This window comes from Hylobates moloch, unplaced genomic scaffold (genome assembly GCF_009828535.3).
Source record: "Hylobates moloch isolate HMO894 unplaced genomic scaffold, HMol_V3 SCAFFOLD_6, whole genome shotgun sequence".
Taxonomy (NCBI): domain Eukaryota; kingdom Metazoa; phylum Chordata; class Mammalia; order Primates; family Hylobatidae; genus Hylobates; species Hylobates moloch.
The window spans coordinates 19,072,257-19,099,501 of record NW_026652281.1 but is presented as its reverse complement, the minus strand read 5'-3'; the positions used below and the strand labels follow the sequence as shown (position 1 = coordinate 19,099,501).

Here is a 27,245-nt window from a genome sequence, read left to right as displayed (position 1 = left end):
ATATCTTTATCCGTAGTGAATATTAACTGTTATTAAATTCAAACATACTTGGTGAATTTTTAATGTTTGTTTCCATAATTTACATTTTTTCTCTTGTGCATTACATCCTCATCATCCTTTTTATATGTTTCTGTTAATCTTTTAGTCTTTAAATGCTGTACCCAGATCTCGAATTATAAAACTATTAGATTACACAATAAAAGCACAGATATAAATATAGGTAACACCCAGATTTCATGAATGTTAACATTTTATTATTTTTGCTTAAGACTTCATTTTAAATTCTGCACATCATGTTGAAGCCGTCTGGGTACTTCTCTCCAACCAATTTTTTATCTGGGTCCCCAGATGTAACAACAATTCCAAATTTGCCTATATATTTCCATTCATATTTTTATAATTTTGGTAGGCATATATGCAGCCATAAAAATGTACATAGCATTGTTTTGTTTTTAAAATTTGCACAAATTTAGTTGTACTTTACAAATCCTTTTAGAATGCCTTTTAAAATTCAAATTATATTTTTAAGGTTTGTTCAGGTGAATGCATCGTAGTTTTAGCCTACTGTTTAAACTGCAGTGTTTATATAATTATTTGAATATTTTATTCGTTACCTTATTGATGGAGGTTTTTTCTCATTTTTTTAATTTTTGGAATTATAAGCAATATAATAATGATGATCCTGTTGGAAGTCTTATGTGTACATGTGCAAGAGTTTCTCTTTGGGTCATAGCTATCAGTAAGATTTTGGCTTGTAGGCCGGGCGCGGTGGCTCACGCTTGTAATCCCAGCACTTTGGGAGGCCGAGGCGGGTGGATCACGAGGTCAGGAGATCGAGACCACAGTGAAACCCCGTCTCTACTAAAAATACAAAAAATTAGCCGGGTGTGGTGGTGGGCGCCTGTAGTCCCAGCTACTCAGAGAGGCTGAGGCAGGAGAATGGCGTGAACCCGGGAGGCGGAGCTTGCAGTGAGCCGAGACTGCACCATTGCACTCCAGCCTGGGCGATACAGCAAGACTCCGTCTCAAAAAAAAGAAAAAAAAAAAAAAAAAGATTTTGGCTTGTGAGGATATACATCTTCATATTTATTAAATGCCATCAAATTGTTCTTCGTGGTGATTATAATACTTCATCCAGCTGGTTAGTGTTTGACACCCATACCAACCAACTCCTGGTACTTTCAGTCTTTATTGCTTTTTCTTCTAATCTTAACTCATCTCTCAGTAATTGGTAGAACAAGCAAACAGAAACTCAAAAAGAAAATTTAAACAGGAAAAAGAGAACAATATCATCAACCTACTTAACCTAGTTTACAAATAAAGAAAATTTTATATCTATTACACATGGAACAGTTATCAAGATAGATTATATACTGGGCCATTATATTAGTCTCAACAAACTTACTTAAAATAACTGAAAACACATTGGTGTAATCTTAGGCAGGAGTGGATTTAGTGGAAATGAATCACAAAAAGATCCTTAAATATTACTTCAAATTTAGAAATAAAACAACGCACCACTAAATAACATGAGACAAAGAAGAAATCCCAAAAGAACTTATAAAATATTTGAACTTAATGAAAATGAGAGCAAAATATCTCTAAACATGTGGGATGCAGCTAAAGCAATGGTTATGGGAAAATATATAGCATTAAATACTTTTGTTAGGAAAGAGGATGGGTCCATCCTAAATTTAAAAAGAAGAAATTAAACCTGAAATATAAAGAATAAAGGAAATAATATAGATAAGAGCAGAAATCAATGAAAATTTTTTAACCCGGAAAAACACTGGAGGAAAATTAATTTTCTATAATGAACAATAAAATAGATAAATTTCTAGCTAGACTGATCAAAGAAAAATAGAGAAAATATAAACTATTAATGAAAGGGAGACATCAATATAGTTTCTTTGAAATTAAAACAATAATAAGGAAATATTTGAACCCCTTTATGTTGAGAAAGTTTACAACTTTGGATAAAAGGGACAAATTCTTTGAAAAATACATATTAACAAATTAATTTTAAAAATGTAGAACATGGTGGAGCTGTCTATAATTGAATTTATTCATTTATTTATTTATTTAATTTATTTTGAGATGGAGTCTCATTCTGTTGCCAGGCTGGAATGCAGTGGTATGATCTGAGCTCACTGCAACCTCCACCTTCCAGGTTCAAGTGATTCTCCTGCCTCTGCTTCCCGAGTAGCTGGGATTACAGATGCCCACCACCACCCCTGACCAATTTTTGTATTTCTAGTAGGGACAGGGTTTCGCTATGTTGGCCAGGCTGGTCTTGAACTCCTGACCTCAAGTGATCTGCCCGCCTCACCCTCCCAAAGTGCTGGGATTACAGACGTGTGCCACCGCGCCTGGCCTATAATTGAATTTCTAATTAAAATTTCTCCCACACAGAAAATTCCAGACCCAAATGACTTCATTGGTAAACTTTGTCAAACATCTAAGGAAGAAGTACTAGAAATTCTTTAAGAAATTTGAAGGGAGGGAACATTCCCTATTATTATTTATGAGGCCAGAATTATTTTGATACCAAAAAAGATGGATTAATTTTAAGAAAAATCTACATTATAATTCTACATGAAGATACACACTAAAATCCTTAACAAATATTAACAAATCAAGTCCAGCAGTAGATAAAAAGAGTAATAATACATTATGGCAAAAAAAGAGCTTATCCTAACACTGCAAGGGTGGTTTAATATTAAAAACATCTGACAGTGTCATTCACCATCATAAATGAAATAAAAAAGAAAAGGTATAATAATGCCAGTTACATGCAGAAAGATAACTTGACAAAATTCGGCAGTCATTTATGATCAAATCTGTCAACAAACTAGGAATAGACATAACTATCTCAATCTGTTAATGGACATTTACAAAAAACCCATGGTTAACATCATTCTTAATTTTGAAAAGCCACTTACTTCCCTCTATTGTGAGAAATAAGACAAGGATGTCCATTCTAACCACTTCTATTCAACATTGGAGTGAAGATTCTAGCCACAACAATAAGCAAAATAAATAAAGTAAAATAAAATAAATTAAAAATCAGAAGCAGGTGGATAAGAAAAGAAGTAAAATTGTGCTTATTTGCAGACAACATGATCACGTACATAGAAAATATTAAGGAATCTAAAATAGCAACTAGAGCTAACAAGTTTAGCAAGGTCAGAGGATGCAATGCCAGTTCATCAAAAATAACCACTGAGTGTGCATGCACATGCATTTATCACAGTCCTTCTCTCCTTTTCTTCTGGCATCCTCTTACTCCACTTCCTGTCAGGTTCGCAGACTATTTTAGCTTTCTACATGTGAAATTTGAATGAGAAATGTTTTCCAAGAATAATTTTTAACAATTAGGGTAAAGTTAGAGGTAACCAAAACAGAATAATTTCTTCCTTAGAAGACAATATAACCTAGTATTTTTGTTTTGTTTTGTTTTGTTTACATTTTTAAGGAGTGAAAGAGTTTATTTTCTTCTTTTCAAAGGAATACTTGGGCAACGCCAAGATACGGATAAAAATTTCAGTCAGGGCTTAAAATGCAGGATGGTAGTTTTTCAATATATGATGCTATATTTTGTGTAAACAACAATGTATTTCAACAATAAATTTAAAACTCTTACCATTTTAAACTTCTAAAATTAATAATATTGCCCAAAAATACACTCTGTAGCACCTCAATAAAAATACTTGTATTCACTCAATGGCTTTTGGGGTCTATTTTTAAATTTAACAAGTGTGTTTTATAATAAACATTTTTACAATAATATTAGGGAAATCCTGGCTTACCAGTTTGTGTAATATATAATCCACTTGTAAATAATCAGAGTTCTATTTATGGATGATAGTACATATATATGTGTGCTAATTAATTAATGCAACTGGATTTAGAAGTTTTGTGTTTCCGTACTTTTTATGTATGTAAGATAATCAACACGTTGATCTGTTTTCTTGGCATTCAGGGACTGAACTCTAAATAGCGTAATATTTTCTAGATGTGCTTTTTTCTTTACATAATTATTTCAGTTTGTCTGTAGGAGAGGTCTGTGGCATTACTAATGAAGAATCTAATTCAGCAAAACATATGTCTTCAATTCTTAATTAATTTACTCTGGTACATATTGAATTAATGAGAATTGCCATCTATACATATTTCTTTAGGTAGCTGTTGAATTAAACCGAAGTGATTCATATCCATGTATGGATTTGAAGTCTACATGTGGGATAAGTTGAATACATAATAAATCACAGATAAATTGCAAGACCAAAAGAAAGCAAGAGGTAATGTCGTAACTCTATATTGTGTGTGTGGTACGATTTTCTCTCTCTGGTTTTACTTCTTTTCTGTAAGAGACCCTATTAATACTCATAGCAAAGAAAATACACCAAGCTTTTATGTTGAATTGAAAATCTTAATTATTCAGAGATAAAGTACTTGTGCAGGGCTTTGTGAGATAGAACAACAGAAATAGTGTAAATTTGTACTTGTAAATAATGTAATTTCTATAGAGGTTTCTAGCTGTACAAAGCGTTCACATATGTCATTTCATTTCATGAACAAAAAGCTGTTATTTGTAAGATAGGAAAGAGTCACTTTAATTTCAGTCTTATTGTTACCTTTTTCTTGATTAAACTTTACACAGACAACTCACACCCATTTATATTTGCCGAACATCAGCCCAGGTCCTAAGGCTGAAAAACAAAGTAATTTGGTTCTTTCAAATGGATAAGTGGTGTTTAAGGAAATTAATCTAAGTATAGAATATATTTTTAAATGCCACAAAGCTTCAGTGATCTGTAAAGGTCAGGTTTTAAATGTTACAATTGAGCTTATTTAGCTGTATTTTATAGTCTCAGTTTACTACCCAAGCCAGTAGAAAATAATTCTGAAGTCATTATCATCAAAGGCCCACATTTCTTGAGTGCTCATTATGAAAAGTAAAATGTGATTTATACATTTGATTATAACAATTTGTGGCACTTTTTATCTTAAAGATTATTACCAAAAAAATGTCATGGTGGAAGTGAAAGGAAAATAATGACTACTGAAGAAAAGGGTTACTTGGAATTTCTACTTTCTACACTGTTTTTTGTATTTATCTGTCACTTGATAGGAACATGCTAGTCCACAAGGTCCTTTTGGTCACTAAGGTGATCTCATCTTATGTGTTGGGATGCTCATGTTGTTCAAAAATATATTGGCCCAATTGGCTTCAGTTTTCAAACAGAACTGCAGACACTTAACCTTTCCTTTCTTAATAATTTGAAATCTTCTATCTTATCTTTTATGAGAATGAGATAAGGACAGTTGGCTCTTAGTTTTCTAGGTGCATGAACAATTTAGCTATACTTTCCTGAGATTGCTTGTTTTTATATTTTCTAGGAATTAGGAATCATATCATCAGTTGTGTAAATGTTTTAGAAGTGTCCGTCTTTTGTAATTAGGGCTTTGGCACTGTTCTTTGGGATAATAGTAGATAGTATATGTTTTGTACATAATAGTTAACGAGAACTTTTTATAGATTAAACTACTTATTTTTCAGATAGCAGTGATCAACAAGTCTTAGTAGTCCCATATTAACAATAAGAAAAATAAAGACCAATGTGGTTATATTATTTGCTTTAAAGACATACAGGTCCCATGTGACAGAATAGATACTGAGTTTGGTCTTCCATTGCCACATCTTCTTCCTTTTCCTTTATGCATAAGGTTTCATCTGGTTAAGTTGAATTGTATGAAATTCTCAATATATGAATATTTGACATACAATAAAACAAAATTCGTAGGCTACAACCTACAAACAAAACAAAACAAAAAACTGCCAATTAGGAAAAGTACATTTTACATATAGCTAAAACTGAACAATTTTTTAAAATGTTCACTACTATTAGTAAGTTTGAGGGGGAAGAAGACTTAGTCATTAATGTGTGAAAATGAAAGGCCAGAGCAAAAAAGTTTACTTTTGGAGTACTCTGGGCTCTCTTAAATTAAGAGGGTGGGCTCAGCAGCCAGAGTGTGCGGTTTAAAACCTCAAGGAACTTGCTGTGTAACCTTAACCAATTTGCTTAACCTCCCAGTGCTTCAGTTTATTCCTATTAAGAATCAGTAAGATACTTAGAACAGTATCTGGCATCATTGCAAATCCTGTAAACGTATTTGTTAATTAAAATGAAAATGAGAAGTAGAGATAGAAAATGTTTCCTTCCATGCATTAAATAATTTTTTGACCTTTCAAAGTGCTACCTATTAGGTACTTTGGAATTAATTAAATTAATGCAGAATAGTAAATTTAATTAACCCAGTAATATTGTACTCATGGGAAATCTGCACATTAATTTTTTAGGCAGATCTGAAAGAAAATGTATGAAATGAATTACTCCCGGCATTCCAGGAAATGTCTGTTGGTTGGCTGAGCAGTTGAATGAAGTTTTGTCACTACAGTTCTCCCAAAATTCTTTTCAAATTTTAAGTGCTGAAAAGCCATCCAGGAACTGATTTTTAACAGGACTCTAACACTTCCCCATTCTCTTACGGATAAGTGATACAGTAACTTCTCATGGCCAAGTGATCAACTATAAAATGCACACCCATGAGATGATGGGTTGATTGGCTTGTTTTCCTATAGCCTCCAATTTCCTATGTGGCTTTTCAAAACATCAGAAGAATGTGTAGGAAACAAAAATGAGAAAAGAATATGCATTGGTAGCCTGCTAGGGGCTGTGCTAAGTACATTATAAGATAAGAATTAATTTGTAATATTGTGATAAAAGGCAACTAAAGCTCTCGAATTCCTATTTATTTCTAGGAACCAAATAAAATCACAGGTACATAGAAATAATTTTAATTGAAACATCTACTATCCAGCTTGTGAAATATAGAATAAATACTGGCCAAAGGAAAGTCAAGTCTAGGTAAATAATGAGACAAGAGACCCTAAGTCTTCAAATAAGCCCATTTTCTGGTGCAGATGTGTCATTTTATCCCAGATTACTGAGAGAATTTGCAGAGTAAACACTGAACTGCTCCCAGTTATCTTTGTAAAACAGGTATTTTATAACCACTTCATTAAAATGCCACAGTCAGAGGTCGCTTAGGTGGTTTTTTGATGTTTTTTTTGGTAAATTATGAGATACAGTTTGCACTGCCAATTTTGTACTCCCTTGTTCTCTTTCGTATTTGTGGAAATACTCTTTTTAGTGAAACTGTTAAGCCAATGAGTAAACATATTTTGTTGTTAGAGATAATGTGGAATTGCCCCGTCAGTGTTTTCTTTGAGACGGAGTCTCGCTCTGTTACCCAGGCTGGAGTGTAGTGGCGTGGCACGATCTTGGCTCACTGCAAGCTCTGCCTCCCGGGTTCACGCTGTTCTTCTGCCTCAGCCTCCCAAGTAGCTGGGACTACAGGTGTCCACCACCACGCCCGCCTAATTTTTTGTATTTTTAGTGGAGACAGGGTTTCACCATGTTAGCCAGGATGGTCTCGATCTCCTGACCTTGTGATCCGCCTGCCTTGGCATCCCAAAGTGCTGAGATTACAGGTGTGAGCCACCAGGCTGGGCCACCCCTGAGTGTTTTTATCACTTTATGCCACTGGTAATGTTTTAGAGAAACTGTTTCTCCAATTACCTCTAATTAATTGTCTAATTTTAAATTTTATTTCCAAGTAGATGACTGTGAAAAGCATTCTATTATTGTTTCCATTTTAATTTCCTTGCTTATTGGTCAGGTTGACCATCTTTTCATGTCATCAGCCATTAGGGTTTCTTCTATTGTGAGTTTCCTATCACTTAATTTGGAATCCTTCTACTCGATTAACTTTGTATATCAGAATTATTTTGAAAATATATTTGTTTGTTATATATTGTATGTATTTTCTTCCTGTCTGGCAAATTTATGACTGTTTTGTCATGAAACAGTTTTACATTTTAATGTGGTCAAATTTGATGACACTATCTAATATGATTGTCACATTTTGGCATTCCTTAAGAAGGTTTTTCTTCTCCAAAGTCATAATCAAATCTCACTCTACTATTCTCTTTTACTACTTTTGTATTGCTGAGGTTCAATAAAAAGCAAATTGCAGAGTGATACATAGATTATGTTACTTAATTATGATTAAAAAAACTCACAATACTTTGCATTTTCTTGTGGGTACCTATATGTGTATGCATAAAGATATAAACATGCCTGGAAGAAATCACATCAAATTGATAATAATGATTACTGTTGGAGATAAGTTGTATTCGTCTGTTCTTCCATTGCTGTAAAGAAATACCTGAGACCAGGTAATTTATAAAGAGGTCTAATTGGCTTATGGCTCTGCAGGCTGTATAGGAAACTTAGCAATATCTGCTTCTGTGGAGGTCTCAGGAAACTTACAATCATGGCAGAAGGTGAAGGGCAGCACGCATCTCACATGGCGAAAGCAGGAGCAAGAAGAGATATGGAGGAGGTACCACACACTTTTAAATGTGCAGCAGATCTCCCGAGAACTCATTCATTATTGTGAGAACAGTATGAAGGGGAGGGTACGAAACCGTGCATGAGAAATCTGACCCCATGATCCAGTTGCCTCTCACCACCTCCAACATTGGGGATTACCATTCAAGGTGAGATTTGGGTGGAGACACAGATCCAAACTTGTATCATAAGTGGAGGGGTCTAGGATTGAGACTGGTGGTCAAAGAGATCATTAAACTTACTGATAAATTTGAAAAACCATTTTTACAGAGAGTACTGATGTATTGCTTGTATAATTAAAGGTCAGTGTGTGTGTGTGTGTGTGTGTGTGTGTGTATGTGTATATATGTATGTATGTGTGTAATGAAAATAGTGTAACCAAATCACATAATAAATTGAAAAAAAAGAGGGACTTGTTTATGTTTTCATTACCTATAATCACTATTTGAATTTTGCTATACTGTTTTTACTACCAGTCTGTTTTCCTGTGACTGTATTATTTTAAAATAAATTCAAACCATAATGTATATAACTTTTACCATTTTTAAAGAAACTTATCACACACATTTCACAGTATTGCCACATAAACTTCAGTAAAGCCAGATTTAGACTATATAATGTGTTTTTCCTGAACATGCCATAATACAGTTTACCATTTTCTTAATGGTGAATGTTGAGATAGTTTCTGTTTAAAATTATGCAAAGTGAATATTACACTATATAGTTGCTGCTTTATGTGCTTCTTTAAGAAGAACTTCCCTACTCCAAACTCATAATCAGATCTTGTCTATCTATTTTTCTGTAATACTTTTATACTGTCAAATTTCATAAAACAAACAAAGGAGGTCTAATTTTGAATATATCCCAAGAATAAATTACAAGAAGTGTAATTTGTGAACCCAGAGGGGTAAGTAACATGGTTCTTCAAGGATTTCCCAGAGGGCACTGATTTAATTAGTCATCAGTGAAGTTTGAAGGTCCCAGGTTCACTTCATTTTTATCAACTATATGTTATAATTTTATGTGCTATTTTTAATTGCTATTTGAAACGTTGAAATTGTGCCTGATTGTTAGAATTTACATTCTTTTAATTGCTGGCCAAGAATGATCATGATTCCACACCTGTTTCTCTACTTGTTTTTATTTTTTTGTGAATTATATATATCATGTACTCATCTGGCTACCAAGATCTTAGTGTCTGCCTCTTTGCAAAACAGATGTTCTATAATCATGTGTATACCAAATGTTTTCTCAATTCATTTTGCATTTCATCTGTTAATTTCTCTTTCAGTATTCTGAATAACTTTCAACTAAGATGCTTTGTAATTTTTTTAAAAAGTAACTGTTTAATCACATAGGATGAGAGTATTTGGTAGATTTCTAGCTATTTAAATGAAGATTTAATCTCCACTATGAAAGAGACTGCTAGGAAGCATCATCATTCTGTCTTTGACTCTACCTGTTCAGTAATTTCAGTCAGTCTCTTAGATAAGAACATTAATATGTTTCTAATTCTGTTAACAAATGCTAAAAATAATTTATGAATAGTTAATTCCTTCAATGATGAAATCAGTATAAAAAATATTTTTAACGTCTTGGCTGCATATAGCAGTTAAAACTTGCAAGGATAGTAGAGAAGTTCTACCATTGGTTTAAATAAAGCTTTGGATGGATGAAATCATTCTTTATGACAACGAAGATGGAAGACAGAGATGACTATTACTCACATATTGTCTATTTCATAAGAATCACACCCTAGTTACTTTTCTGTTTGTTCTTGGTGGATTGCTCTCAAATATTTTATTTTTTATATTTCATTTTCCTTTCAAATTACAGAAATTCTATCCATTAATATTAAAATTATAAAGTCCATATGTATGCATGATGAATTTTGAAGTTGGATATTTTCCCCATCTTCCATAAAAATTATATTGCATTTAGTATTAATGAAATAAATAATGGAATGGTAGTTATATTTACTTTTTTCATTTGACTTGTAAACAAAGAAATATCTGTATTTCAAAATAATTAATTATGAAGGATAGAAGCTATGGAGCTGCTGGGGAAAAGTATTCCTGTGGGGCTACTGATTTTAAGTACTTAGCTCATCATCAGTAACACTGGAAATAGCTGATCATGCCTTCCTTCTTGATACATGTTTTTGTCATTGGCCATCCTGGACACCACACGTCTCTGATTGTTCCCTTTAGATTGTTTTATTGATTATTAGTTTTCTCTGTGTATCCTTTACACTGGCATGTACTAGTGCTCAGTCTTAGGCCTTCTTTTCTTCTCTGTCTACAATCACTTGGTAATCTAATCCAGTCTCATGGCTTGAATGCCAACTATCTGCCAATGACTTCAAAACATATAATTCTAGTTCAGACCTCTTTGTTTAACTCCGTGATTGTATTTCCAGCTACCTAGTTGAAATTTAAATATGAAATCTAATCGATACACCAAGTTTAACATGTTCTTAACTGAGTTGGTCTCTTCTTCCCCTGCAATCTCCAATTCTGCTTTCTCCACATTATTCTCTATATTATCGATGGCCATATTGACATGGGCCAAAATTATATTGTGATCCTCATATTGTGAATTTTTCTTTCTTTCAAATTACACATCCAAACATCAGTTCATTCTTTTTGTTCTACCTTCAGAGTTTATCTTGACACTGACCAGAGGGAACTCTTTTAAATAAGTCCAGTCATTTTCATTGCAACATTTGGCAAAGCGTATGTAGTGAGAGTAAAAAACCGTGGGTGCAAAAAATACCAACATCTTCTGTGTAGTAATTAGTTTTGAGCCATAAGAAAGATAATTGGCTTTGGGAAGTTGTATAGGGTCCACTTCAACTGAATCAATAAATTGTTTTTTATTTTTTTAAAAGATATGTAGCAAATAATTATTAATATTTGTTAAATACTGAGGGTGGATATGTGAGCACTCTATTATTGTACATTTCTGAAGGTTTGAGGAATTCCCTAATAAAGGATGATTAAAGACAATAAATTAAAACACTTTCCATTTTGTTATCCTGTGCCAGTCTGCACCAGGCTCCTAAAGGCATACTTATAGTCTCTTATTTCAATGCATTCTTCATTCCAGAGACATTTTTCATTCAACATTCATTGCCATAATTTAGAATAAAAAGAAATTGAATCTAAGAAAAGCATTTATACACTACAGAACATCCAAGAAAAATACGAATGAAGAAGGACAATAAGCCCATCTCATACCACAAATGGTTATACTAACGGGACAATGAGAATATTTGTCATATATTTGAAGTAGAAAAGGGTGCTTAAGATAAAGAATCAGAACTCAGGGTATATAGTTATAGTGTGGAAGCATTCTGGACCTTTTATAAAAACTTTAATGGATAGTCACCACTGTCTAGTAGAGAGTTGGATTGCCTCAGACTAGTGATTGCTCTACTGGTGACTGAAAGGAGTAAACAGAATTTTAAATATTTATCAGTAACATTGATGAATGGTTCCTTCTTTCGGTTGAATTTGGAACCAACTTAACCCTAATTTCTTTTGATGTTCTTCTGTTTATAATTGTCTTTCTTAAAACATGATGCATGGCCATGCATGGACATAATAGTCTTGACGTGGTCTGGTATATGCAGAGTGTTTTGGGATTGATTCAGAGTTTATACCATATTATATCAGCTCTTCAGGTGTATGATCTCCTATAGCAGCCTCTGATAAATCAGCAAGAGATTACATTAGATTTTTGGCCTCTGTTCTCACTGGTGGGATATGTATAAAAGAGAGAGTGTGGAAAGGCTGGGAAGAAAAAAAGGTCAAATGTGTTCTTTAAGTTCTCCTTTCATAGCTACATTTGTATTTGGGAGTGTCATGGTTGAGAAACAGGGCATGAAAGAAAGAATTTTGTTGGTACAAAGTACATACATTGTTCCTTTTAAGGGGGGGACACATAATTATAATTTCTTGGGTTTTATTTATGTCATTTAGAATGGGAATTGGGGAGACTTATCCAAGGGTTCTAAGTGGGGGAAAAACACAACACCATCACCACATTTTGCTGATGGTACAAGTGGCAAGGAGGACATTAAATCTATAATAAGTAAATTTCTTCATTACTGTAAAGATATTTAAGATTGTCAGCCTGTATTAAAATGACTGTTTTGCACATTGCTATATTTCCTGCATCTGGAACATTAACACAGAGTATACACTCAATAAATATTGTTGAATACATTATTGTATTCATTTGACCTTTAATTGAATAGTGAAAATAAGTTGCAACAGATTTTCCATTTCTCTGACTACCAGTGCTATGGTCCTTGAGTAGTTTGCTCCACTAATCTTGTTTCCATGGTAAAATGAATTTGCATCTACTCTCTAGGGGTATGTAGGAGGTTGGCAACATCTCTGTCAATTGTGAGGTCACCAGTAAGACCTGGCAGTGATGAGTGCTTCCCCAAATCACAGCTGTGCAGCTTTCTCAGTGGTCTCATTCTCTTCCACTTAAAGCACATAACTGGGCTAGAATTGCATGAGATAAGTGCTGCAAAGGCTCATCACCATGGTGAATGCCTCCAAAAAATCACTGAGTGACTAACCCTTTAACAACTAGGTGTACAATTGAATATGCACCAACTCATTAACTGCTAGGGTGGGTGGTGATTTGGAAGCCACCTTTCTGGTTAAGAAATAATATAGGTCAAAGTTAGTTAGTAGATTTAAATTCTTGTAACTCAACAATATGGAACATGTAAAATTTTCTCTTTTGCAACAAAAAGAAGCCACGTTGTTATGACTTTTGAGAATCTTGATGGATGAAGACATGGAAATGTTTCTTTGCTCAGCTCTTGCTATTGACTTTAACAACAGCATGAACACATGTGTTTGATCATCTTGCATAGCACTACTAAAATTTTAAGCCTGAGCAATGTGGGTTAGACACGGGCAGGAGGTTCCTCTGAGTGAACTAAAGGAGAGCTTACTCTTTTCTTTTCTTCAAAGCCAAATTGAGAAGGCATTAATTCTGATTTTGTTTTTTGAAAAAAAAAATCAACCTTACAAGCTTTCACTTTTTCTTTAACCTCACTAGCCCTTCCTCCATAATCTCCTTTGCTTGTTCTTTCTCTTCTTCCCAGTGTTAGGGTCCTCAGAGATTGATCTTAGGCCCTGTTCTTTTCTTTCTCTATCCTCTTTTACTGAATAATATCATTCAGTCTTAGGGATTGAAAAATGATCATTATTTTGGCAACTCCCAGATAGATGTCTCTAGCAGAAAACTATCCAGTAAGCTTCATTCTCCAACTTCTTGACTTTTCCCTTTTGATGTCTCACAAATATATCAGAGCTGATAAGTTCTCATCAGAAACTTTGATTCTCTATCCCTAAAATCTGTTTCAGCTCCATGATTTGACTTGTATATCTCAATTACAGGCAGCTGTCTCTTCCTTCTTAAGTACTAAAGCTAGACACTTTGGAGTAATCCTTAATTCTTCTGTGCCACTGTTCCTCCATGTCCCAATATCACACCATTAACACATTTAGATGATTGCCATCTGGTTTGGGTGAGAATCCAAAATAAATGTCAGATCTGTTTACTTTTTTCCACATCCTTAGTCCAGTCACCATGCGTTGCCTCCTTAGCCTAGCCACTGTGATCTTGCACCTGTATTATTGGAACTGACTTCAAACTGGCCTCCCTCATTCTACTTTTGGTCACCCTAGAATCTGTTTTCTGAAAAAAAGCAAGAATGGTTTTCTTCAGATTTACATTAGATCATGCCATCCACCATCATTTGCTTCCAATTACACTTCAAATAAAATCTAAATGGCTTAGGGTCTTGAGAGCTCTACATGAATCATGTCCTGCCAACCTGTCTGCTCTGTTTTTGCTGCCATCATTGTTTATGTATGACTCCTGTCACTGCCTCAGTCTCCACACCACCTGTCAGTTTTTAACTGAGTTTGGCTTGTATGTAGGTTTTCCTAATAGACTTTACACTAATGCCACCATTGTTTATTGCTTTAATTACTGCAGTAGCCTCTGAACATGTCTTGTGTCTCTCCATTTCAATCTTTCTTTTAAATTAATCTAAGTCATATGTACATCATTTACAAAGCTAATGCTTACTATGAGAAATAAAATATCCTGCCCCTTCTCCCCTTCTTTGACTTCTGCCCTACAGGAGCAACACCATTTCTTCTGGTACTAAGTATTCTAGCTATATTTATTCTTTATTTTTCATTTTGAAATATGAAAGCTTTATAGGAGCAATCCTGTTTCTTCTGGTACTAAACATTATAGCTATATTACTTATTCTTTATTTGTTACTTTTTGAAATATGTTTTGCTGTGACATATACACATGGGACACAAACATATGTTGTTATAAATGATAATTAGAAGCGTACACCTTTGTGAACATAAAGTACGTTTGTTGAGTTTCTCCCACATATCTTCCAGAATTACAGCCTTGATTTATGGCATCACTCACCTGGGACACCATCTTTTCCCAATTTAAGTTCGCTTTCATATGGCAGGCTCCTTCTTTCACTTTAGTTATTGCTTCAAATGCCATCTCCTTAGTTATTGAGCTACGCTTTCTGGCTTCTCTAGCATTCACTCTATTTTTTTTTTTTTGGATCTTTCTTTGTTTCTTTAATACTGCTTTTTACCATTTAGAATTTCTTAAGTGTATTTTTCTGAATACCTGATTTTTGTCTGTCTTTCCCTCATCATCCCCACTAAATATACAAAGTCCATGAAGACAGGGGTTCATTCCGTTTTCATCTTTGAATCCTCGATTACTTGCATACTGCCGCATGGCAGGTATTCAATAGGTATATTTGTAATGAACATTAAATAATCATCAGGAAGTTGCAATGGAACATACTAGATTTGGGCTAGACTGGTGAACAACTAAGAAGTAGATTTTAAAATAAATTTGCTCCCTGTTTTTAACATGTTATTTGCATATTTAAAGAATTCATAGATAGCCCAAAATAATAATTACAAATTATTACATGTAACAAGAGATTTCAGTAAGGTGAATGGATACAAGAATGTACATGAAAATAGCTTCTCTTGATATTGATCAAAAATTACAATATACGATGAGAAATGAGATAACTATCAGAACAAGAGCAACAACAACTAAAGCAGTCATTTTGGATATCTAAATGTGAGGATGGGGCACTCCTTTTCCACTTGACCAGTCTTCACCACTTCCTTTTTACCTCTTCACCATAGAGTCCAAAGAGTAGCTTCTATTTATTCTCATACTTGTGTTGTTGTATATGATAGAGTTGAAAAGGCACATTTTGAAACTTTTAAAATCTCTATCTCTATTAAATGTCAAAGGAAAAGATAGAAAAGGCCAGCAGTTTACAAGAAAATGAAGAGCAGCCATATATTTTTCATTTGTAGGAGTGAACTTGTCCCTGTGTAATTATGTAAGTGAAATATGACTGTGTTGAAAGATATACCACAAGAAGCCCTCATGAAGCACACCATGATAAAATTTGTAAGCAGTGTCCAAGAAAATATAGATGGTTTAAAAAACAAAGAGGACTTTCATCAGGGATTGTTTTTGAATATGAATTAAGTAAGTGAATCTGCTATGGAATGCCCCTGGGTTTCTTTCTGATAACCATTTCACATTCCCACTTCCCACAGATGAAGTCTCTTCTCTGAGGTCCCCTCATTTAAAAGGCCATTTCTACATCACTCTGTAACCCATTCCTTGTACTTGGCACTACTTGAATTCATATTATACATGTATAGCTTTTCGTTGAGTAAATAAGACTCAAGGGTCATAATAAAACTCTTGCCCGCCCCTCCTAGTTTTATCTCTGGTGTTTATTTGTAGGTTCTGAGAAGACTTCTGGTAAATTTAGTCACAAAATTCTCTATTAAATCTTTCAAATATTTATTCTGTAATCATCAAACTGTCAAAATTCACATAAAGTTAAAATGAATCAGCCACATGCCTTGCGCATTCAGGCTTTCTTAGAAGAAATTATATCCAGTGAAAAAGGGAGAATGAAGTCAGAGGCCTTGTTATTTCTGCACCTATGGCTTTCAGTCCTCCTATTCAGTGCACTGGGCTTTCTCTGGCTCCTCTAGCATTGGAACTGTTAAGGGACACCCAGAAGGAAGGGCAGGTTCTTAGGTGACAGACGGCATTTTGGGATATTATTGCTGAGCTCTGCATTTGCCAGGTGCTTTAAAGGGACAGTCTTTCATGGGCCACATTTGTGGCTTCTTGGGAGACTCTTTTCCTCAGAGATGCTCCTCAGTCTCTGGGGATCTCACTCTTGTCCTGTGAGGATGGTGAATTCATCTTCTCAGGTGGTCACTAGCAATGCCTGCCTTAGTCTTTGGGTATCTGTTGGGATACTTTCTGGCTATATTTTTGTCTTATTTTTTATTGCAAAATAGAACACAGACAGAAATAAGATTATAAGTAATCAACATAAAGCTTAACAACAGATTATGAAGCAAATATAGATCTTTTTGACCCAGCTGGATAAATAGTGCATCGTTTTCTTTCCTAGAGTGTAAGTTGATGATGGGCCTTGACCACCTTGTTCACTACTGTTCCCTGAGCTCTAACTGTACAAAGTTGATACTAATAAGCATTTATTGAATAAAGAGTTGGATGAAAAAATAAGTAATAAAATTATGATATATTTAGAGGATAAACTATTATTTGGCAATTAAAAAACACACAAAGATCGCATAATGCTATTAAGAAACAAGCTTTTCTTAAATGGGACAAAGTAGAATATAAAATTCTAATATATTTCTATGCCTGTGTACACATGCAAATGTATGCCCACACACAGATACATATACAATACAAATATATATGTGTATTCAAATTGACTAGAAGTATATACATACATTCATATGTAATTATCCTGTATGATAGGATTTAGAAGAATTTTTTAAACCATATTTTTTGTTCCACTATGTTTAAATTCTGTTTGTATGATCAGAAAAGATTGTAGGAAAGAAAATAGAAAAGAGAATTAAAAGAAAGGAAAAGGAAAAACAAAAACCTTGAAATATTCTACCAAGTCTGCCATGTTATATATTAGACCTTATGTATTGAAGGCATGAAGATGAGCACTATTCCAAAGCCTCAAGTAGCTCATGGTCTAATCAGAAAGACATGAAACTATAACCACAGTAGACCTATTAGTGCAACAACAGAAAATGTCTGGTGTAGAATTACATAGGGAAGGCATTGGTTACTTTGGAGAAAGGACAGGGTCTGCTTGATTTTGAAGAACTGATAGCTCTTCACAGACACAATGGCATCCTGGAAAGAGAAGGCAGTATGTGCAATATGCCAAGATGTAATCAGGCAGCTAAAGGTTATTTTGAAATGTGTTTGTTCACATAGTAAAAGTTTGTCTGTTATTGTAATATATGAAGCTTGAGTAGTAAAAGTAAAACTGGAGAGGTAGACGATACAATTCTCATAGCCTTATAGGCCTCGTATACCTTCATGAAGGATTTTATCTTTTTGAGCATACTGTGGAAACATTGAAAGGATCATCAGGAAGAGTGTTTTAACATGATAAGACAATAGGATAGATATGGTGTCAGAAGTGTAGTTTAATACAGATTTATATGTAGATATAGAATGCACAAATGCATGACAAATCACTCCCATTTACAATAATACTGAAATGATATTTTATTTGAATATAGCATAAGAAAAACTTGAGGCATTATAAGTTATGCCAAGCCATATGTCATGCCTACATTTTAAACTATATAATGCTTTATAATGAGATATATTAATAAACTATAACCTATGAGAAAATACTTAAGAAAATAAAGCCAGGCTGGGTGCCATGGCTCATGCCTGTGGTCCCAGTACTTTGGGAGGCCGAGGCATGCGGATCACCTGAGGTCAGGAGTTCAAGACAAGCCTGGCCAACATGGAGAAACTCCATCTCTACTAAAAATATGTGGGTGGTAGTGGGCGCCTGTGATCCCAACTACTAGGGAGGCTGAGGCAGCAGAATCACGTGAACCCAGGAGGTGCAGGTTGCAGTGAGCCGAGATCATGCCATTGCACTCCAGCCTGGGTGACAGAGTGACACTCCATCTCAAAAAAAAAAAAAAAAAAAAGAAACTTACATAGAAGTTCAGATCATGTACTGCATCAGACATTTGTCTAACATGTTTTTACAAGCATATACTGATTCTAAAGGCTTTAAGCAACTTCCCTTAGCACTGTTTACAACCAAAACACTTCTGCTTCTTCGAATGTCTCGCTAATTCTCGGATGTACCTTATATTGGGACAGTAGACTTATATCCTAAGATATTCGATATTCAAGACATTGGCTTTCCTTGTCCCATCAAGAACATTGTCATGTTTTTTAAATTATATGAGTTTATTTTATTTTCTGACTATATTTTCCCATTTCTCTGCTCAAACCAGACATCTTCCAACTGTTGCCTAGACTCTCCATCCGCTTTGCCCTCACTCACCATGCCTCCTCTATAAGAAGCATCCTTGCACTTGTCTTATGCAAATCCTGCTGTCCCTCAGGACCTTTCTCGGATCCTAAATTTATAATGATCTATCACCTTTCACGTGTCCATCAGCACTTAGGACATTTAGTTATTATGATATGCTATATATTTTTAAATTACTTTAAATGACAAAAATTACAAATACGTACATCACAAATGCACATATTTTTGGTGTGCAAAATGTTTTGATATATGTATACACTGTGCAAAGATTAAATCAATTAATGTGTCTGCTGTCTCACATACTTATCAGTTTTTTTGTGATGACCACATTTAAAATCTACTCTCTTGACAATTTTCAAATATACAATGCATCATTTTTAATTACAGTGACCATGTTGTGCAGTAAATCTCTTGAACTTATTCCTCTTGTCTAACTGAAATTTTGGATCCTTTGACCAACATCTTCCCAAACTCTTTCTCTTCTTCTTCTGACCACCATTCTACTCTCTGCTTCTGTCAGTCTTACTCTATACATGTAAGTGAGATTGTGCAGTATTTGTCTTTCTTTGCCTTGCTTATTCTACTTAATATAATGCCCTTCACATTCATCCATGTTGTCACAAATGACAGGATTTTCCTTATGAAGTCTGAGTAGTATTCCGTCTACACACACACACACACACACACACACCATTTTTTAATCCATCTGTTAATGGACACTTAGGTTGATTCCACATCTTGACTATTGTTAATAGTGGTGCAATAACTTGAGGGTGAAGATCTCTCTTTGACATACTGATTTCATTTCCTTTGAATATATACCCAGAAGTGGAATTGCTGGATCACGTTTTTTAAGAATAGGATTTTATCACAACTCTTACAATATTAAGTACCTAATGAATGCTCAATACGTATTTGTTCAACTGAGCCTCAAAAAATACCTTAAGCCAGTTCACTGAAACGTTATCAAAAAATTAGAGGTTCTGGAACATGAAGAAAATTGCAAGAAACGAGCATGGAAGAATGAAGAGAAAATTTCAGATAATTGTAGTAGTACTTCGGTTACGTCAGTGATTTGGAACTGAGATAGTTGAAGCGAAATAGTCATCCCAGTAGAAGGGGGGAAAAGAATGGAGAGTATCATATTGCTTTCTGTTCCTTCTAACATTTTAGTTAGATCTTATATGCTTTAGGATCTCTTTATCTATTTAATAGCCCATAATTAACTTGAATTTGAATAAATGAACCATTTATAATTAATGAGGTAAAGTAACAATATATGAACATCCCTGTTCATTGTCCAAATCGAATTTTATCTTTTGATTAGAAGTTGGTTTTAGTGTCAGCACATCTACATGGAGATAAAAGTTAATGGTTATTTTAAAAAAGCACAGAGCCACATAAATAGAGAAAAAGAAATTTCAACCAGTAAGAAAAGAAATGACTGGTAGCTTATTTTCACAAAAGCAATGCTAAATTGCAAAATATGGAAATTCTTACTAAATTGAGAAATCAAATAACATTAAATGACAAAAGAACAGATGTCATCATATGAGAAAATGCCTATGAAGATAGAAATAAATTAGAAAACAACTGTTAAACTTAATTTCACATCCAGATATTTACATGAAATGACTTGAGTTAAAATTATTTTGAAAAATTTAAAAAGGAAAATATGAAAAACACTTATATACTAGGCATTTATTTTAGATAATGCATTGTGCCATATTCATTCACATAATCTTTTATTTCTTGCTAAAATTCAGAGGATAATATTTGCACTAAAGCAAAGGCTGCCTAATTGTGGATTGCCCAGCACGGGGGTACTTGTGCAGAAAGGTTAATGTGGGTCATGTTGTTTCATAGCTTGTAAAATCGCAGTGCAGATAAAACAATTTATTTTGTTAATGGAAAAAGTGAGCCCTTTGTGGGGACACGAAAACCTCAAGATTTTCTATAATTCTGCTTTAATATGAGCTAGTATCTTGAATGACACATGTTCATGCTAGGGCACTTTGTGTGCCATAGGATAGTATTCTAGGCCCAGATAGAAAGTTCATGGTGTGACTCTTGGTGCTAAATATGCCCCAGAGTGAACTGAGTTGGAACACAGTGGTCAGACTATAAACATTTATTGAATGAATGAGTCACCACTTATAATTATTCCAATTTGTTTTTTCCTTTTTAAAAGTAGCTTTCTTGTTTTTAAAAGTGTCTGTAGATAAAATTCTAATACAACAGAAAATGTTATGTAATGAAGAAGCTTTCAAATCATAACAAAACAATATAATTTATTTCAGACAGTAATTTACATGCTAACAGGGATACAAAAATTAATAAAGTTAGATCCTTTGGACTTTGTGAGTTTTTCAGCCTATACTCAAATGTTTGGGTGCTTATATTTATTATGATTGTCCTTATTATTAAAATTAAAGTAACAGCAAACATTTATTGACTAGTTACCCATTATCAGAGCATTACCCATGATAAGAGCATTGCTTTCTGTTCCTTCTAACTTGTTAGTTAGAAGGATATGTGTATTTTTAAAATATATATATATATATATATATTTATTTAAAAAGATATCCTCCAAATAACCCTATGAAGTTGGGGTTTGGATAAAGATGGTGTAACTTACTCATAGTTACACAGCTCGCAGTAAGTTATGAACCCAGTTCAGAATCTGTTCTTGGAGTCATTATATTTTATGTGATAGGGTGCAATTAAATTTTGTAAGTTTTATTGTTATAAATCTAACCATGTTTATAACCTGGTTGAAAGGATGTATGGAATCACAAATTTATGATTTTCAGAAACTGAGCATGTTTGCCTGAGCTGTGCTGAGCATCATAATTATTATTTTAATCATCAGCCTCACTGTCAGTTTTAATAGCAACCTTGAAAACTTAGTGACTCAGAATCACACTAATCCATAAGACAAGAATAACATATTTCTTTATTTTTAGCCCAGATCAATAATGTGTAGCACACCACCAACTATTCTCAATTTATATGTAGATGTACTACATCTTTAATGGCTATTACTTAATAATTTTATCTTTAATTTTTTTTTTGTTTCTCATTAAATTAAGCTCAAGGGAAAAACTGCTGGATTTGATGTAATTGCCTTAAAATTCAAGCTAGTTTCAGACTGAGAGAAGTAAAATATGTATGGAAAATGAAAGAACTTATTTGAAGGTATTTGAAGACATATTAAAATTATACAAATATTTGGCCCACATATATGCCCAGTATTCTTAAAGGTTCATTAGAATAAATCTTTCTTCATTATCCCTTACGCCCAAATGTATTTGTGTGGGTGTGTGTGTGCGTGTGTGTGTGTGTGTGTGTGTGTGAGAGACAGACAGAGAGAGAGAGAGAGAGAGAGAGATTGAGACATAGGGAAACCAACAGAGGGAGACAGAGAGAGAGAAAGGGTGAGAGAGGAGGGGGACAGATCGAGGTGATAAAATTGCTATTATTTAATAATTTTTATCTTTAATATTTTCTTGTTTCTCATTAAACTCAAGGGAAAAACTGCTGGATTTGATGTAATTACCTTAAAATTCAAACTAGTTTCAGAATGAGAGAAATAAAATATGTATGGAAAATGAAAGAACTTATTTGAAGTTATTTGAAGGCATATTAAAATTATAGAAATATTTGGCCCACATATATGCCTAATATTTTTAAAGGTTCATTAGAGTAAATATTTCTTCATTATCCCCTACCCCCGAATATATCTGTGTGCTTTTGTACGTGTGTGTGTGTGTGTGTGTGTGTGTGTGTGTGTGTGTGTGTGTGCGCGAGAGAGAGAGAGAGCCAGAGTGAGAGCAAGAGATTGAGACATAGGGAAAGCAACAGAGGGAGAGAGAGAGAGAAAGGGATAGAGAGGAGGGGGACAGATCAAGGTGATAAAATTGCTTATTCTCATTCTTGATAATTTTTTAGTGATAAAACTCATTCAATGAGATTGATTAGGATTATAAGATTTACCCTCAATTTACTTTATTTGGTACAGAATGAAATAAGGTAGAATATTGGCAATGGAAGATGCAATACTCTCTAATAATTCAAACAAATTTTTAAAAAATTTCTTCTATACTTCCAAAGAAAACATGCATTTCTTTCAGGGTATATGTATTTGTTTAACTTTCACTTTAGAAAATAATTATATTATTATTGTGCCACTTACATGTGGATCAAATTGAAATGAAATATACATAAAATTCACATTGATAATTCAAAACAGAATTAAGAACTTTGATATTAGCAGATTGGGTATTAGCAATACAGGTTTTAGTATATGATTTATTCAAAACTATTTGCTAAAGAGATAATGTAGTTGAATGTATGCTATCTATATATATTAATTATACAGAGTTAAATACTAAAAATGGAAAAGATCAAGTCATAGCATGTTCTTTCATGTGGAATACTTTCCTAGTTATAATGTAAATTTATATTCTAGAAAAGGAAAGGAAGAAATGACTCAGCTTAGCCTCAAAATATTACAAGTATACCTACTTGTTATAAGTACTTTTTTTGATCATAACTGTATTATACAATTTTAACCCTCTATCTCACAATTGGATGACTTTTAAAACATGTCACTATGTGAAATGAAACTTGTTTATGTAAGTAATGCTTCATTTTTCTCTAACTTATTCTTCAAGGGCTTTTAAAATATATAGTAAAAGACTTTAAGAATATTTTATATATTAATTTTGATGCTTCTTGCATTTGTCTCTTGCATTTGTCTTAATATGTTATATGAATTACTTTATTAAATAATGACTGTCAAAAAGTTGGACTGTGTCATGTATGCAATTAAAGTGTATTGCTCTTTCTGTACATGCTGTACATTTAAGTGACCCCAAGGGTCTCCCAAAGTGAGCCTTTAACATTCCAAAATTTTTACTGTGCATCTGTTGCTGGCGTCTAGCCTCCCACCCACATGGACTAAGATTAACTAAATGAAGTTTATGTTAGTGCAATAAAGTACATAAAGATGAAGTAATAAAATGGGAAGACAGTTACCTTACTAGTGGGGTTGCTAAGTTAGTTTCACTAGAAGACTGTATGCATGTTTGTTAACAAAAACAGAATGTATGAATGGAAGAATCTAAAAGTATTTTTTCAAATGATATTTCTTACGTATCTTTTTGTGTTATATATTCCAGATGGGATTTATACAGCTCAATGAGGACTTCATATTTATTGAGCCACTCAATGATACAATGGCCATAACAGGTCACCCACACCGTGTATATAGGCAGAAAAGGTCCATGGAGGAAAAGGTCACAGAGAAGTCAGCTCTTCACAGTCATTACTGTGGTATCATTTCAGGTAAATGCCTTCTCCTGAAAGAGTTTAAGTAAATATTCAATGTGAGATGACTACTTTAAAAAAATCTCTCTCATCTATTTACTAGCTTTACTTTTTTATTTTTAATGTAGAATCTTTTGGTTAGTAACAATTAAATGTATCAATTATAGGATTATCTTTTAGTTTTTTATGAAGCACTACATTTTAATGTCAAAAAATAGAAACTCAAAAGGACTTTAGAGATGAACATATAATATATCCTATACCTTTCTTGAATTGTAAAGTGTTCCTCATGGGATACTGTTCACTTTACTGGAATAGAAATGACACAGATAATTCCAGATACCCTGAAACTGAATACTGTGAGCTCATAGCCTTATTTTAGTCCACCTCTGTGAAAGCATCATAGATATCTCTTTACTTGGACTAGAAGCATCCTCATCTTCTCTTTCTTTCTTTTTCTTTATTTTCTTTTTCCCATCTAAAATCATTTTGGAGGTTAAAATTAGCTGCAGAATAGGAAGAAGAGTAAAGATTTATACATTTGAATTTTGTTCTCAGTATTCAAATCCCTTAAGTCTGGAACTTTTCAGAGGCTCATAAACATTCCCAACCATCAAATCCTTGGCTCTTTTTGTCTGCCAGTTCTTTACAGGAACAAAATGAGGGTGACTGTTTCATGTACTTTCTTATTTCCCTTAGGCAGAGATCTGTGGTGTTTGCAAGTATGGTGAGGAAAATGAATGATTTCTGTTACATAAGTAGGATCTGAAAGTCATAGCTAATATTCAGAAAAAAATTAAAAGTTTTCCTAGGAAATATTTTTAGACATGGAATCCAGACATCTCAGGGTATTTACTGATCTAAGAAACATTTCCAGTTAGAATCTGAGGAAATATGAATTTATTGAAAAATTTTCAGTGTAAGGACTTTAAAATTTGACTTGCAGATTTTAATTGTCAATGTAGCTTGTATCAAGATATCAATTCTAAAATTGATTATGGTATTTGAGGCTAGATTAGATATGTGCATGGTGACAATAAATCACATTTGTAGAGACCAGAGGATGTCTATATCATCAATTGCCTAGGGTGTTCAGATTCAGAAAAATATTATAATATGTTTCTATTTAGAATATATTTTTATCTGAAATTAATGTGTTACTTCTATTTTCTTTTGTAAAAAGTCATGATGTCAGTCTGTACAGGAATCATCATCAAAAGCAGTTGAGTCTGTCTCCACATCACAGTATTCCATGTCCACAATCAAGCCAGTTTAAATAAGACATATCCCTCTTCTCTATTACAAACACTATAGATATAAAGGAGAAAAAGTCAGCCGAAGAAAAACTGTAGCATTATGAGCAAGCAAAAGAAAAGCTTCTGTATTGGGAAATGAGAAAAACAACAGCAATAGTTTGGATTTAGTCCATTTAAGGAGATTGCTTTGTACAAGTTATACTGAAAATCTGCTTTGTACGAGTTATACTGAAAATCTGCACTGTGTAACTTGAATAATTGTTAAGTTCCAGCTGTTCTAATTACTCATGTACTCTGATGACACAAAGCAGGCTTTGTATGCCATTATTCATAGAGAAAAGGTTTTTAGAAAATTCTGAATTATAGTAGGTTAATAAAGCATAAATACATAGTTCATGTTTGGCAAATGTTGTACATAAAGTTTCTGATATATATATATCAGATATATACTATATATACACTATATATATCAGTTATATACTATATATACTATATATCATATATACTATATATACTATATATACTATATATCATATATAGTATATATACTATATATATATATCAGATATATACTATATATATATAGTAGGCATGATTGTTACATGTAAATGTTGACCTACTTGGGTCAAGAACTTGCATGTAAGGAGTGCTAAGCTATCATCAGCTACATGATTTACTGAGCTTACCTATTTTCAGATGCTTTTTGAGGGCTCAGAATTTTAAAAATCATTTTAAAATTAGCAATCTGTGAAATAAAATATTTATTTACTGGTACTGACATGTCCAATTGTAGCCTTTCTCTTCTTACTTCAGGCTGATACAGTAACAAATTAATAACATGGTCCAAATTTTGATAATGTTGCAGTATTTGACTCTGGAAAATGAGATTATTAAGTTTGCTTGTCTTCAACTTGGTCTTTGTACTCTCTTAATGTTTTCAAGGTTTTAGGTAGATTATGTTTATATGTATTGCTTACATGAATATTTTTTTCCAAACAGGGATTTTCCTGTTTTAAAATGACTTTGTTGTGTTATTGTACTAGAACATAATGTAAAGGAGGGGAAAGCACATGAGTTTTAGAGTCAGAGGCCACAGGTTCAAGGCCCAGCTTTAGTCTCACTCCGGCCTAGGTAATCTTGAGCAATTCCCGTTAACTTTTGAAACTTAGCTTTTTTGTTTGTAATGTAAGCACAACCAGTCACCTTACAGGAATGTGGAGATAAATGACACAGTTTCTATTCTCAAGAGGTGAACAATATATTATTTTAACAAACTGGTAACTCAGCAATTACACCATAGTGTGATAAGAACTACAATAGATCTCATTTGTCAATTTTGGCTTTTGTTGCCATTGCTTTTGGTGTTTTAGACATGAAGTCCTTGCCCACGCCTATGTCCTGAATGGTATTGCCTAGGTTTTCTTGTAGGATTTTAATGGTTTTAGGTCTAACATTTAAGTCTTTAATCCATCTTGAATTAATTTTTGTATAAGGTGTAAGGAAGGGATCCAGTTTCAGCTTTCTACATATGGCTAGCCAGTTTTCCCAGCACCATTTATTAAATAGGGAATCCTTTCCCCATTTCTTGTTTTTGTCAGGTTTGTCAAAGATCAGAAAGTTTACACTGTTGGTGGGACTGTAAACTAGTTCAACCATTGTGGAAGTCAGTGTGGCGATTCCTCAGGG

The 27,245-nt window shown here is 33.5% G+C and overlaps 1 protein-coding gene across 1 annotated transcript in view; it reads left to right on the top strand.

The window, feature by feature from the left end:
* Positions 1-27,245, top strand: part of ADAMTS19 (ADAM metallopeptidase with thrombospondin type 1 motif 19) — a 286,463-nt gene that overhangs the window by 23,826 nt on the left and 235,392 nt on the right. The window contains exon 3 of the mRNA XM_032156524.3: positions 24,156-24,321. Within this exon, the coding sequence (XP_032012415.1) occupies positions 24,156-24,321 (166 nt within the window). The remainder of the gene's footprint in view (positions 1-24,155; positions 24,322-27,245) is intronic.